This window comes from Stegostoma tigrinum, chromosome 10 (assembly GCF_030684315.1).
Source record: "Stegostoma tigrinum isolate sSteTig4 chromosome 10, sSteTig4.hap1, whole genome shotgun sequence".
Classification (NCBI taxonomy): Eukaryota; Metazoa; Chordata; class Chondrichthyes; order Orectolobiformes; family Stegostomatidae; genus Stegostoma; species Stegostoma tigrinum.
The window spans coordinates 87,303,380-87,318,328 of record NC_081363.1 but is presented as its reverse complement, the minus strand read 5'-3'; the positions used below and the strand labels follow the sequence as shown (position 1 = coordinate 87,318,328).

Sequence of the window (14,949 nt, the reverse complement as noted above, 5' to 3'; positions counted from 1 at the left end):
TGGAGTATAGTGTGGGAAAATATGAAGTTCTCCATTTTGGAATGGAGAACAAAAAGAACAGTGTTATTGAGATGGAGAAAAAACTACGGAGAACTGCAACAAACAGGGACTTGGAGGAACTTGTGCATGGAACACAGAAAGCTAACACACAGGTGCAACAATAATCAGGAAGGCAAATGGAATGTTGACCCTTAGTTCAAGGAGTTGTAGTATGAGGATAGGGAAGCACAAGATGCTGGTGAGATCACATCTGAAGTGCTGTGACCAGCTTTAGTCCCCCTGTCTAAAGATATTTCAGTTGTAGCAGTTCAGAGAAAGATCGTTAGGATGATCCCTCATATCAAGAGATTATCTTATGAGCAAAGCCTAAAGAGGACACCTTACTCGAATTTAGAAGAATGAGAAGCAACCTTATGGAAATGTATAGAATTCTTAAGGGGCTTAATGAGGTCAATGCTGAGAGGATGTTTCCCTGCATGGGAGAGTCTAGGACTAGAGGGCATAGTCTCAGACTAAAAGGACACCATTTTAAGATTGAGATGAGGAGGAATTTCTTGTCTTAGAGGATTGTGAGTCTTTAGTACTCCTTGCACAGACAGCTGTGTGAGCAGAGTGCTTGTGTATACTAGAAACTGAGCTAGATGTATTCTTGATCAATAGAGGAATCAAGGGTTCCCAGGAAAGGGCAGGAAAGTGGACATGAGGAATGTCGGATCAACCATGACCTTGTTGAATGGCAGAGCAGACGCGAGGGACCAACGGGCCTACAGCTGCTCCTGTTCTTATGGTCCTGTGGTCAACAGCAAATTTACCTACTATACCTTTGATCTCTTTATCCAAATCATTTATTCAAGTTGTAAGAGTTGAGATCCAGCACCTAGCACTGTTTCACACCACTTGTGACACCTTGCCAGACTGAAAAAGACCCATTTATTCCTACCCTCTGCTTCCTGTTCACAAGCCAATCTGCCATCTGTGGCCAATATGTTACTCGCTACACCACGAACTTTTACTTCCTGCCATAACTGATAAAATGTCATCTTATGAGATGCTTTCTGAAAACCAAAATATATTGCATTCACTGTTTTTTCTTTATCTGCAACACAAGTTACTTTGTCAAAGAATTTCAATAAGTCAGTTTAAACTGGTTTCCCACTGACCAAGCCATGTTGACTCTGTCTGATTACCTTGTACGCTAGTATCCTGTTATAACATCATTAATAATCACTTCAAACACTTTCCCGATGTCACCTTAGATAGCGAATTATTCCAACATGATTTCCCTTTCATAAAGTCATGCTAACTCTGATTGCACTATATAATTCCACATACTTTGTTATTACATCTTTTGTATTAGACACTTTTTTTACAGTAGATATTAAGCTAACTCGCCTTTTTTTTGTCTTTGAATGACAATGTTACATTGGCAGTTTTCTATTCCACTGGGACTTTTACAGAACATTCTTGAAAGGTGACAACGAGTGCATCTGCTATCCTGTAGCTGCTTCCTTTAATTTTTCATAGAACTTACGTGGAATCCCTTTAGTGTGAAGCAGGCCATTCAGCCCAACAAGCCCACACTGCCTCTCTGAAGAGCATCCCACCCAGACCTATTCCCCTACATTTCCCATGTCTAACCCACCTAATCTAAACACCCTTGGGCGCTCCACACAGAAAGTCGCCTGAGGCTGGAATCGAACCCAGGCCCCTGGCGCTGTGAGGCAGCAGTGCTAACCACTGAGCCACCATATTAATATTCTCGGATGCGTCTCATAAGGCCCAAGGAAGTTGTTTATCTTTGACCCAGTAATTTCCCATGTACGTTTTTCTCTAATGATAGCTATTGCATTTATATCTTCTTTCCCTTTTTCACATTATTTCATATTTTTGAATATTGTCAGTGAAATCTACTGAAGATTAGTGCAAACTATTTATTCAACTCCTCTGACATTTCCTATCCACCCCCACCCCCAGCCTCATTTATTAAGGAGTCAGTGATCACTTTGATCTTTCTGGTTCTTTTTAACATATTTAAGGAAGGTCTTGTTGTTTGACTTGACCTCAAAATTTTAACCTTCTTCCCTTCTTTTGGGCATGTTTTGTTGGTTTTTATAACTTTTCCAATCTTTTGGTTCACTTGACTCATCTTTGCCACATCATATGTTTATTTTTCTTACAATTTGATGCTATTCTTAACTTCCCTGGTTAACTATTGTTGGCTTATCCTTTGGTGCTAAATTCCTTTTCCAGTCCACTCAGCCAATCCTCTAGTACAAAGGTGTTTCAAGCTCTTGGAGGTTAGTCACCTCAGTCTTATCTGCGGGTGTTCCACAGGCATGAGTTCTAGGTGCAGCCATCTTCAACTGCTTCATCAATAACATCCACCTCTCCCACCTCCCCCTTCACCCACCCTTCATAAGATCTGAGGTGGGGATGTTGGCTAATGACAGTATATTGTTCAACACCATTCATGATGACTTGTATTAATGCAGTCTGTACGTTTATGCCCCAACAAATGGACAACATGCATGTTTTTGTGGCCGCAAAAGACACTCCAGGATATTTTGTTGACTACTTGGTGCCAGAGTCAAGTCTATGTCTGAGTGTACATGGGACACTTTCAAAGGGGAGAGTTGAGCAGCTGGATGTCATAGTACACGTTGGTATTAATGATAGACCAGAAGAGTTACAAGGTAGTTCAGGGTATAGCGGAAGTTCAGGGAGTTAGGAAGTTGAAAATCAGGACCCCTAGGGTTCTAACCTCAGATTTCCTCCATGCGCCACATGGCTAAAGAGCTGATGTTGGAGGGAGGGCTTTAGATATGTGGATCATTGGGAAGGTGAGGTCTGTGCAAGAAGGACAGGTTGTACTTAAACTGAAGGACCGTTACTATCCTGGCAGGGGCATTTGCTAGTGCCATTTGGGTTGTTTAAGCTAATATGACAGGGGTTAGGAACTAGAGCAGTGAAATGACTGAGGAGGAGGTAGACAATAAGGCCAGTAAGACCAAGAGGAAGAACAGACAGGTAGAGGTTACTGAACACGGCAGGACTAGCAGTCTGAGGATTATTTGTTTTAATGGAGCAGTATGACAGGTAAGGCAGATAAGCTTAGAGCTTGGATTACTACATATGACTGTTATGTTGCAGCTATTATAGAGAGCTGGTTGAGAGTGACTGGACTGGCAGCTTAATGTTCTGGGATTTACATGTTTCAGGCTTGATAAAGAGTGATGTAATAGAGGTGGGGGAGTTGTGTTACTGATATGGAGAATATCACAGCTGTACTAAGGGAGGACACCTTGGAGGGCTCATCCAGCATGGCCATATGGATAGAGCTCAGGAGTAGGAAAGGTCCAATCACTGAGGTTGTACTACAGGCCTGCTAATAGCCAACAGAAGATGGAGAGGCAGATATGTTGACAGATTATGAAAAAAATGTAAAATCAACAAGGTTTTATGGTGGGCAATTTTAACTTTGCCCATCTTAACTGGACTTTATGGGAGGTGAGGTGCTTCCAGGATGGTATCTTGAAGCATTTCTTTGGTGAAAGTACTAAATGGGGTAGGGGGGGAAGGCTAAATATGATAAAATCAAGCAGGAACCTGTGAGTGTAGAATGGGATTTGCTGTTTGAAACTGAATCTTTCATAGCCCAAGATAATAAAATGTGAGGCTGGATGAACACAGCAGGCCAAGCAGCATCTCAGGAGCACAAAAGCTGACGTTTCGGGCCTAGACCCTTCATCAGACTCTTTCATAGCCCAGTTCAGTTCAGGGCTAGAATGTTCCTGTGAAAATGAAGGAAAAGGATTCAGGCACCTTGGATGACCAAAGAAATTGTGAGCTTAGTCAAAAAGAAAAAAAGAGCCATACAAAAATTGAACATTGAGAAACTGAAGGTCCCTTGAAGAATATTTAAAAAAGCAAGAATTTAAAAGGAGCCATGAAATGTCCTTGGCAAACAGCTCCAAAGAAAATCCCAAGAGGGATTATACATGTATAATGAGCAAGAGCGTAGCGAGGGAAAGAGCAAGTCCAGTCAAAGACAACGGACGGAATTTGTGTGTGGAACTAGAGGAAGTGGGTGAGGTCCTTAACAAATATTTTGCTTTGGTGTTCAGAACTGTTTCACAGAACTATAGTTGTGGATCCATCTAGGAATCAGGCTATTTTGTATCTGAATGTGTACAGTGGGACAGGTTTAATACACAATCTCAGAGTAAATATAGGAAAGCCAAAGAATGTTAAGGAGAAGAGAGTAAAGTTAATGTAAGGGGAATAAGTTTAACATTAATACTAGCTGTAGCAGGGGAACTCAGTCCCGTGTGTTGCATGACCCGCAGTATGTGGGAAATCTTAGATGCTCTGGCTGCCTGTATGATCACATCTGCAGGAAATGCCACCAGTTTGACTGTTTTGAGCACTGAGTTTCAGAGCTTGAGCGTCAGCTGGAGGCACAGCAGTGCATCTGCAAGGGTCACATGGATAGTATGTTTTTAGATGTGGTCACCAAATAGCTAAGGGAAGGGCAATCATAGGGGGAAAGGCTCACTGTCAGTTAGAAGAAGGGAGTATTAGGAAAGCCGTGGGCTCCACTCACTCAAGAACAGATTTTTCTGTGTTAGAAAGCAGAGAGAGTGACTGTTCCTTTGGGAGCACAGCCAGACCCCCCAGCTGTACAAGGTGGAGAGTAAAAGAGAAGCATCTGGATGAGCACTTAAAATGCCAGGGCACAGGCTATGGACCAAGTGCAAGTTAAGTGTAATTTGGTGTTTGCTGGTCAGCATAGACGTGGAGGACTGAAGAGCCTATTTCTGTGCTGTATGATTCTCAGTGTCTCTCTCTGTCTCTCATTCTGTCTGTCTCTCACTCTTTCTTGCTCTTTCTCGCTCTCTCTCTCTCTCTCTCTCTCTCTAGAAGAATAGTGAAAGGAAATTTAGTGGTGAGGGTTAAAGCAGGCATTTCTGCTGCTGTAAATATGATTCCAGGATGGTTATTTGCCTCTCTGGGATGTCTCTCTGGTCAAGTATGTCACTGAATGGCAACAGGGCATTCTGAAGGTAGAGGGTGAATAGTCGGAGATAGTGGCTCACAATGACATAGGGAGAAAGAGATGAGTTCCTACAACAACACTTGAGGGAGCTAGGTAGCAGTTTAAAAAGTAGAACCTCAAAAGTTATGACCTCGCTGGGTTACGCTGGTTGCCACGTGCCAGTAGAACAGATGAATATGCAGTTGAAGAATGGGGTAGGAGGGATGGCTTTAGATTCCTTGATCACTGGGTTTATTCTGGGTAAGATGGGACCTGTACACGTGCTACTGATTGTACCTGAACAACAGCAAGTCTAACATGTTTGTGGGGAGGTTTGCTAGTATGGCTGGTGGGGGCTTAAACTAATTTGGTAGGGTTTTGGGATATAACTCAAATGGAGTTATAGCAAGCGGTGTTGCGCACACAAGTATGGAGGAGCCAAGTCAGTCAAGAAGGCAGAACTAAACTGTTGAGGTATGAGAGAACGTGTCAAGGCTGAATCACATTTATTTTAATGTGAGGAGTCTTGTGAGTAAGGCTGATGAATAGGAGTTGTTGATTAACACATGGGAGTGTGATATCATTGCCATCTTAGGAGGCTTAGAATATCAACTCAGTATTCTGGGATGTGGAATTTTTAAGTGAAATTGAGAAAACAGTACAAGAGGAGGCAGTGTTGCTACATTTATCAAGCTGTCAGTAATATGTCAGTAATGTGACATCTTAGAATGGTCCTCAAATGATACCATATGGGTAGAACTTCAAAATAGAAAAGGGGGCAGTCGCTTTGCTGGAGTGACCTATAGACCCTTGAGGGAAAGATATTCAGATATAAAAGCAAATCTCAGAGGTTGAAAAATAATAGTGTTGTAACAGTAAGGGATTTCGACTTCTCCAATATTAACTTGGAGAGACAAAGTTTGACAGACTTAGAGGGGATAGAATGCTTAAAATATAGACAGAAGAGCTTTTTAAGCCAGCACATAAAATGCCCAGCAAGAGAAGGGACAGCGCTGCAATTAATTTTCAGGAACCAAACTGGTCCAAGTGATAGACATGACAGGTGGGGGAGCATTAAGGTAATAGTGATCAATATTCCACAAGATTTAAGGTAATTATGAATAAGGACAAATATGGACCGGAAATAAATGTTGTGAATTTGGGGAACAGGCAATTTTAATGGTGTAGGGCAAGATCTGACCAAAAGCGTCTACACCAGAGGAGTGGGAGACATTCAACAGGCTAAAAATGAATGTACAGGGCTAACAACTCCAGAGAGCCCTGAATGTCTATGACTGTATACACTTAAATACTGGGCAAAAATAGGAAGCTTATGGTGGATACCAAAGACTCAAAACAACAGAAGCACTAGCGGGATAGAAAATGCATAGCTGAGGTTTCAAGTGAGCACTTTGCATCTGTATTCACTGTAGAGAAGCATGCTGTAGGTGTAGGGCGTTGGACTATGATATTCCTGAATAAATTAGCATTGAGAAAGAGAAGGTTTCAGTGAGCTTGGAAATGGATAAGTCCCAGGCCCAAATGAGATCTATCCCAGGTGGTTGTTGAAGGCAAGGGACAAGATTGCAGGTGCTCTGACATTAATTTTCAAATCCTGTGTGGCCATAGAAGTGGTGCAAGAGGACTGGAAAACACCTGACGTGGTACTATTAGTCGAGAAGGGTGAAAGGATAGACCAGGAAAGGGAAACTTAGAAGAAACATTTTGAGAGACAGAATTAATCTCCACTTGAAGAGGCAAGAAGTAATCAAGGATAGTAAACATAGAACATAGAATAATACAGCACAGTACAGGCCCTTCGGCCCTCGATGTTGTGCCGACCTGTCATACCGATCTGAAGCCCATCTAATCTACGCTATTCCATGTACGTCCATATGCTTATCCAATGACGACTTAATTGTACCTAAAGTTGGAGAATCTACTACCGTTGCAAGCAGAGCGTTCCATTCCCTTACTACTCGCTGAGTAAAGAAACCACCTCTGACATCTGTCCTATATCTTTCACTCCTCAATTTAAAGCTATGCCCCCTCGTGCTCGCCGTCACCATCCTAGGAAAAAGGCTCTCCCTATCCACCCTATCTAACCCTGTGATTATTTTATATGTTTCAATTAAGTCACCTCTCTACCTGCTTCTCTCTAATGAAAACAGCCTCAAGTCCCTCAGCCTTTCCTCGTAAGACCTTCCCTCCATACCAGGCAACATCCTAGTAAATCTCCTCTGCACCCTTTCCAAAGCTTCCACTTCCTTCTTATAATGTAGTGACCAGAATTGTACGCAATACTCCAAGTGCAGCCGCACCAGAGTTTTGTACAGCTGCAGCATAACCTCTTGGTTCCGGAACTCAATCCCTCTATTAATAAAAGCTAAAACACTGTATGCCTTCTTAACAGCCCTGTCAACCTGGGTGGCAACTTTCAAGGAACTGTGTACATGGACACCGAGATCGCTCTGCTCATCTACACTACTAAGAATCTTACCATTAGCCCTGTACTTTGCCTTCCGGTTATTCCTACCAAAGTGCATCACCTCACACTTGTCGGCATTAAACTCCATTTGCCACCTCTCAGCCCAGCTCTGCAGCTTATCTATGTCTCTCTGCAACCTACAGCATCCTTCGTCACTATCCACAACTCCACCGACCTTAGTGTCGTCTGCAAATTTACTAACCCATCCTTCTACGCCCTCATCCAGGTCATTTATGAAAATGACTAACAGCAGTGGACCCAACACCGACCCTTGCGGTACACCACTAGTAACTGGTCTCCAGGATGAACATTTCCCATCAACTACCACCCTCTGTCTTCTTTCAGCAAGCCAATTTCCGATCCAAACTGCTATATCTCCCACAATTCCATTCCTCTGCATTTTGTACAATAGCCTACTGTGTGGAAACTTATTGAACACCTTGCTGAAATCCATATACACCACAGCAACCAGTTTACTCTCATGTCTTTGTAAAGTGGAGATTATGGCTAACTAATTGGATAGCATCAAATTGAAGAAAATTCATTCAATGTGGTAAAAATACTCCAAAAATACTAATTTTCAAGGGACAAAAGAAGGAGAAAAAAATAAATATGGTAAATATCACCATAGTGAACCGTTGGGGAAACTAACATGATCAATTACTGCTAAGTCCCCTGGGCCTGATGGGATGCATCCTAGAATATTAAAGGAAGTAGCTAGAGATAGTGGTTGCACTGGTAATCCTTCACCAATCCTATTTATACTACTTCATGCATTCACACAAATGCACAGTAACCCTAACCTAGACTTTATTGGCTTCTCTCTTACACTGAGCCTATCTGATACCTGGTATTCTTAAATATGCACCTTATTCTTCTTTTTTACATTTGTATGATTCTGCCCATCCCTTTAGGAATTTAGTTTTAAACTTTCCCAATCCACAGGAAGACATTGGTTCCAGTTCTGTTGAGGGGCAGCCTGTTCCACTAAATAAGTGCTTTATGAGAACTGATCCCAATGCCCTAAGAATCTGAAGCTGTCCTACCTGTACCATGCTTCAGGCCACACATTGACCCCCATAGTGCTGGCAGTAATCCAAAGATTGTTTTGAAGTCCCATGTTTTAAATTCAATTGTAACTTTCAAAAGGAATTGGAATACATTAAAACAAAATAAATTGTAGGCCCCTGAGCACTTATTAGAGAAACATAGCTAATTGGATAGAGTTTTGAAAGAGGTGGCATAAGCATAATGGGCCAAAGGGCCTCCTGTATTGTGTGAGGCTGCAAAATGGACTTTAGACTTTGAGTTAAATAATCTAAGGTGTAGCAAACAAAATTTGATATGTAAATACAACTTTTGCTTCACATTAAGGTCCCTTTCATCCATTTGTTGCATGTTTCTGTTTCAGAATCACTGCTGCTACCCACATCCATGACGCCAGCAGCCGATCCCACGCCATTTTTACCATCCATTACACTCAGGTTCGGAAAATATTGTATTGACATGTTTTGATCTGTCTTTTTCAATTTATTTCCTTCACAATGCACACTCTTTCAATGACAATTGTTCAATGCTCTTCTCAAATTGTACCGCTTCAGCCAGTAGCATTTGATTTTGTACCCAGACTGTTACTCGCAGATGAGAAACATTTTGCATGTTATAAATTGTTCCATTTGTTTTCTCATCATTCATGTCCCAAATTTATTACCAAAACCTTTCATTACTCTTTTATCATATATTGTATTTGTCATTTTTTAGAAGATGGGAATAGGAGGAGTGTATTTATTCCCTCAAGTCTGTTCCGCCATTCATTTAGGTCCTGGCTGATCTGTACCTTGGACTCACCATTGTTCTTTTTCCCTTCATATATTTAACTCACAATCGTCTATTAACATCAGCTTTGAAATTTTCAGTTAAAAAATCTCTACTGTCATTTGAGGAGACAGAATTCCAGACTCCATTACCCTTTGTAGGATGATGTGCTTCTTGACATTGCCTGTGAATAGCCTGGTTCTCATTTTAAGGTGTGCCTTCTTCGTCAGGCCTCACCGCACAGAGGAAGTAAGTTCTGCTGATTGACCTTATTAACTCCTTCAGGCTGGACCTTTGTCTTCTATAGTCAAAGGAATACAAGTTTAGTCTATGCAGATTGTCCTTGTAAATTAATTGTGGTTATTGTTCTTTTGAATCTGTGCAGCTCTCCCTCCAAGCCCTCTGAGATGTGGTGTTTCAGATCAGTACATAATACTGCAGATGCCTTTCAATGTACACTTGTGCAGATTTGTGCCTAGAAGTGCACTAGAAGAGTTGCCAGGAAGAATATTTTTCATTGTGCCATGGAATGCTTTTGAGGGAGTTAGGGGACTCTTTTGTGGTGTTCTCTCTTCCACTGCATCTAGGACTTCTTGGGGAGCCATGGCTACATGTGATTGGATTTGGGGTATGGTTCCCCAGCAAGCCCAGAACCACTGTTACTTTTCTAGCTAGGCTGCAGAATGTTATCTGTGGTGGTCAATTTTTTAATGCTAAGCCCACTGATCAGGAAACCCAGAAGAAGACATGTAAGGAAGCCTGCAGTGGCATTCCTGCAGACTTACCTTCTGATCTTCCTCTCTCCCCCTTTTGAGAAATTACCTGGCTTCTGTTTGGTGATTCTGTGTGAACTTGAGTCAAATTGAGGAAGTAGCTGTCAGATGATCGCAGGTTTGATTTAATGTTAAAACGTGAAAAAAACTGCGGATGCTGTAAATCGGAAACAAAACCAAATTGCTAGAAAAGCTCAACAGGCCTGGCAGCATCTGTGAAGAGAAATCAGAGTTAACAGTTCTGAGGAAGGGTCACTCAACCTAAAATCTTAACTTTGATTTCTCTCCACGGATGCTGCTAGACCTGCCGAGCTTTTCCAGCAATTTGTTTTTGTTTCTGATTTAATGCGCTTGTATCCCTCTGACCTCATATGGTGAGGCTTGCTATCATCTCGTTGTTTTTAAAAGAACAGTTTCAGCCTTCTCAGACTTCCATTTACTCACCCTTTTCATTGTTGATAATTCATCTTATAATTTGTTTTATTTTGTGGTTGCCAATTGTTAGGACCCAAGACTAAGTCCAATTTGCTCATGTGACATGGGTTATCCCTTCCTTTGTTGCCAAAGAAATCTTGTGAGTAGTGTGTACAAAATATTGCATTTCGTTTGTACCTTCCTTGGTGCAGTATCACTGTTAACCTGTGAGCATGGACAGTAATTCTTGGCTTGGTCCTAACAAATCTGTGCCAACTGTTGGACTGGCAAAAGTTAACATTCTGTGGCATATGTTGGCTTTGAATAGGAGGCAAATCTTCCTAGAAATGAGGATTGAAGTTCTGCTCTGGTTTGGACCGAAATATTTCAATATTCTGTTAGAAATAAAGTAGAACATGTGGTTTGGTATGTTACAATGTATTACAAAAAAACAAGTCAACCTTAGGTTTACAATGAATTATTTGTGTTTCAACAATAAAAGGCTTCTCTTTAGTGCGGACAGTATAACTTTAAAATTAAAGCTAGGCCATTCAGGAGGGAGATCGGGAAGCACTCCTTAATCCAACCGTTAGTGGAAATCTGAAACTGTCTTCCCCAGAACATTCAAAGCAGCTATCAAATCTGATAGGGCCTTGAAGGATATGGAACGAAGACCATTAAATGGAGTTAAAATACAGATCGATCGTGATCTAATGAAATGGTGGTGCTAGCCTGAGGGATTCGGTAGTCCATTATGTTCTTATGTACATATTTCTATAGATACATTGGCCAATTAAATAAATAAAAATTTTAAAATACAAAGATGTTGCTCGAAGTGTCTGTTAATGTAAATTAATGTCTCAATTTCTGTGTCTTAGGCAATATTGGAGAGTCACCTTCCATCAGAGACAGTTAGCAAAATTAACCTTGTTGATTTGGCAGGCAGGTGAGTCATTGGGTATTTTCTACATTGTGATAGATATAACTAATCCATAATAACACACAGTTCTTGTCAGTCCACAATCTCCTGATTGATTAGTGGGTTGGTTTTGGTTGGTAGAGACTGGTGCATGAGGGACAAATGGGCACTAGATAAGACTGCAGTACGTGTGGCTGGCGGCTTTTTGGTAATAGTGTGCTGAGCAGCATACTTCCTGCATGCTAGCATCTCAAACAATGTGTAAAGCTCTGAAACTTTTCCATTCAGGATCTTGGCTGAACAAAGTAACCGTTAGTCGGATCATTACAGTGAAAGAAGCCTTTTAGCACATTGGGTCTGTGCTGGTTCTCCAGAACAATTTGATTAATTCCATTTCATGGTGGCAAGATATTTTTCCCTCAACTGTCTATCCAATTTCCTTTTGAAGTCATGTCTCTGATGCTGTCTTGCCTTTAGGTATCAGGTCATTACCACTTGCTGCATAAAAAGATCCTTCTTCACCCTTATACCTCTTTCCCATAACCGTTGTACCATCAGCTAAAGGGAACAGCATTTGTTTGTATCCTTTACCTAAATCTCTGAACTTGAGCCCCTCTGTCAAGATTAGCTGTTAAGTGCATCAGTGGGCTTTTTTATTGTTTACACCAGGACCATGGTGACCAGGGTTCAGTCATATTTTATTAACGTTTTCCATGAGATGTGGGTGTTTATTGCCCATCTGTAATGGCTCTTGAAGGTAGAGAATATGGTTGTGAGCTGCCTCCTTGAACCTCTGCTGTCCAAGTGCTGTAGGTAGATGAACAATGTCCTTGGAAAGGGATTCTAGGATTTTGATATAGTGATAGTGAAGGAGCAATGATATATTTCCAAGTCAGGATGATGAGTGGCTTGGGCAGAACTTTCAGCTGGTTGTGTTCCCATGCATCTGCTGCCATTGACCTTCTGGATGGTGGTGGTAGTGGATTTGGATAGTGCAGCCTAAGGATCTTTGGTGAATTTCTGCAGTGCATCATAGATGCTACACACTGCTGCTTCTGAGTATTGGTAGTAGAAGGATTGGATTTTGATGGCATTAGTTGGAGTGCCAGTGAAGCAGACTGTGCAGCTGTACTTATTCAAACTCCTGACTTGTGCTTTGTAGATGGGTTTTAAGGAATCAGAGGAGAGTTAATTTCTGCAGGAACCCTACCCACGACCTGCTCTTGTAACCACTGTGCTTTTGGTAACTGCCTGAAGATGTGTTTTTTATGAGAGTACCAGCTGGAGTAGCAGAACCAGCACACTCTACACACTGCACTCACCTTGGTCTACACAACAGCAGAGTACTGTTCCTCAATCTGGTAAAGGAGTAGCCACATTAATGTTGTAGATTTTGATAAAGTAATGAGGATTATTTCTTCGCAAATGCATTGAACTCCCAGCTGCATAGGGAAAACATCCTCCTCAAAAAGAGCTATCAGTTGACAGCTAACAAAGAATTTTGACTCATAGAACTGCAGAAAAAAACTTGCACCCGTCTGGAATACCAGTATCTCTGTCGGAAAATACTTCACCTGCTAAAACTGATGCCGGCCTTACCTCAATGGAACATTGCCTGAACATTGCAAGTATAACTAGCTGCAATCTGGTAATTTATCTCAACTCTTAGTGAAAATTTGTAGCTTGGGTTGTGAATGCAGTTGTTCATTTGCTTGCCAGGTGATTGTTCCATGGTGTGCAGACATCTTGTTACCATTCCTTGGCAACACCATCAGTGCAACCTCTAATCGAAGCACTGGTGTTCTCCCTTCTGAATTTATATGATCCTCTGGAGTGGTGGATCTTGTCACTTGCAGTTCTGTTTTTCAGCAGTGGTCTGTATACAGGGTCTATTTCTTTGTGTTTGTTGATGGAGTCCCTTGTTGAGAACCAGGTCCCCAGAAATTCCCTTACATGTCTGTAGTTCACTTGTCCCAGTATAGTCACTTCGTCCCAGTCGAACAGGATGGCCTTCATTGTCTGTGTGTATTGAGACAAGTGAATATTGGTCGTGTCTTTTTACTACCAGCTGGTGTTTGTGTATCCTGGCCATTAGTTTCCTCCCTGTTTTGTCTAATTTAATGTTTATTGCACATGCTGCATAGGATTCTGTATATCACATTAATCCTGTTTAGAGTCAGTATGGGGTTTCATAGAATCCCTACAGTGTAGAAACAGGCCCTTCGGCCCAACCAGTCCACATTGACCTTCAGAGCATCTCACCCAGACCCAGGCCCCTATAATCCACCTAATTTAAACACCCCTGAACACCAAGGGCAATTTACAATAGCCGATCCACTTACCCTGCACATCTTTGGACTGTGGGAGGAAACCAGAGTACCCGGTGGAAACCCATGCACTCACGGGGAGAATATGCAAACTCCACACAGACGGTTGCCTGAGGCTGGAATCGAACCCAGGTCCCTGGCGCTGTGAGTCAGCTGCGCTAACCACTGTGCCACAATGCAACCTTTCTTTAGTCTTTGATAGCATTAGAACATAGAACATATAGAACATAGAACATTACAGCACAGTACAGGCCCTTCGGCCCTCAATGTTGTGCCGACCTGTCATACCGATCTGAAGCCCATCTAACCTGCACTATTCCATGTATGTCCATATGCTTGTCCAATGACGACTTAAATGTACCTAAAGTTGGCAAATCTACTACCGTTGCAGGCAAAGCGTTCCATTCCCTTACTACTCTCTGAGTAAAGAAACTACCTCTGACATCTGTCGTATATCTTTCACCCCTCAATTTAAAGCTATGCCCCCTTATGCTTGCCGTCACCATCCTAGGAAAAAGGCTCTCCCTATCTAACCCTCTGATTATTTTATATGTTTCAATTAAGTCACCTCTCAACCTTCTTCTCTCTGATGAAAACAGCCTCAAGTCCCTCAGCCTTTCCTCGTAAGACCTTCCCTCCATACCAGGCAACATCCTAGTAAATCTCCTCTGCACCCTTTCCAAAGCTTCCACATCCTTCTTATAATGCGGTGACCAGAACTGTACGCAATACTCCAAGTGCGGCCACACCAGAGTTTTGTACAGCTTCACCATAACCTCTTGGTTCTGGAACTCAATCCCTCTATTAATCAAAGCTAAAACACTGTATGCCTTCTTAACAGCCCTGTCAACCTGTGTGGCAATTTTCAAGGATCTGTGTACATGGACACCGAGATCGCTCTGCTCATCTACACTGCTAAGAATCTTACCATTAGCCCTGTACTTTGCCTTCTGGTTACTCCAACCAAAGTGCATCACCTCACACTTGTCTGCATTAAACTCCATTTGCCACCTCTCAGCCCAGCTCTGCAGCTTATCTATGTCTCTCTGCAACCTACAGCATCCTTCGTCACTATCCACAACTCCACTGACCTTAGTGTCGTCTGCAAATTTACTAACCCATCCTTCTACGCCCTCATCCAGGTCATTTATGAAAATGACAAACAGCAGTGGACCCAA

The 14,949-nt window shown here is 42.0% G+C and overlaps 1 protein-coding gene across 1 annotated transcript in view; it reads left to right on the top strand.

The window, feature by feature from the left end:
- The window catches only part of stard9 (StAR-related lipid transfer (START) domain containing 9), a 383,628-nt gene that overhangs the window by 158,705 nt on the left and 209,974 nt on the right, over positions 1–14,949 (top strand). The window contains exons 9-10 of the mRNA XM_059649369.1: positions 8,935–9,007; positions 11,404–11,471. Coding sequence (XP_059505352.1) covers positions 8,935–9,007; positions 11,404–11,471 — 141 coding nt within the window. The remainder of the gene's footprint in view (positions 1–8,934; positions 9,008–11,403; positions 11,472–14,949) is intronic.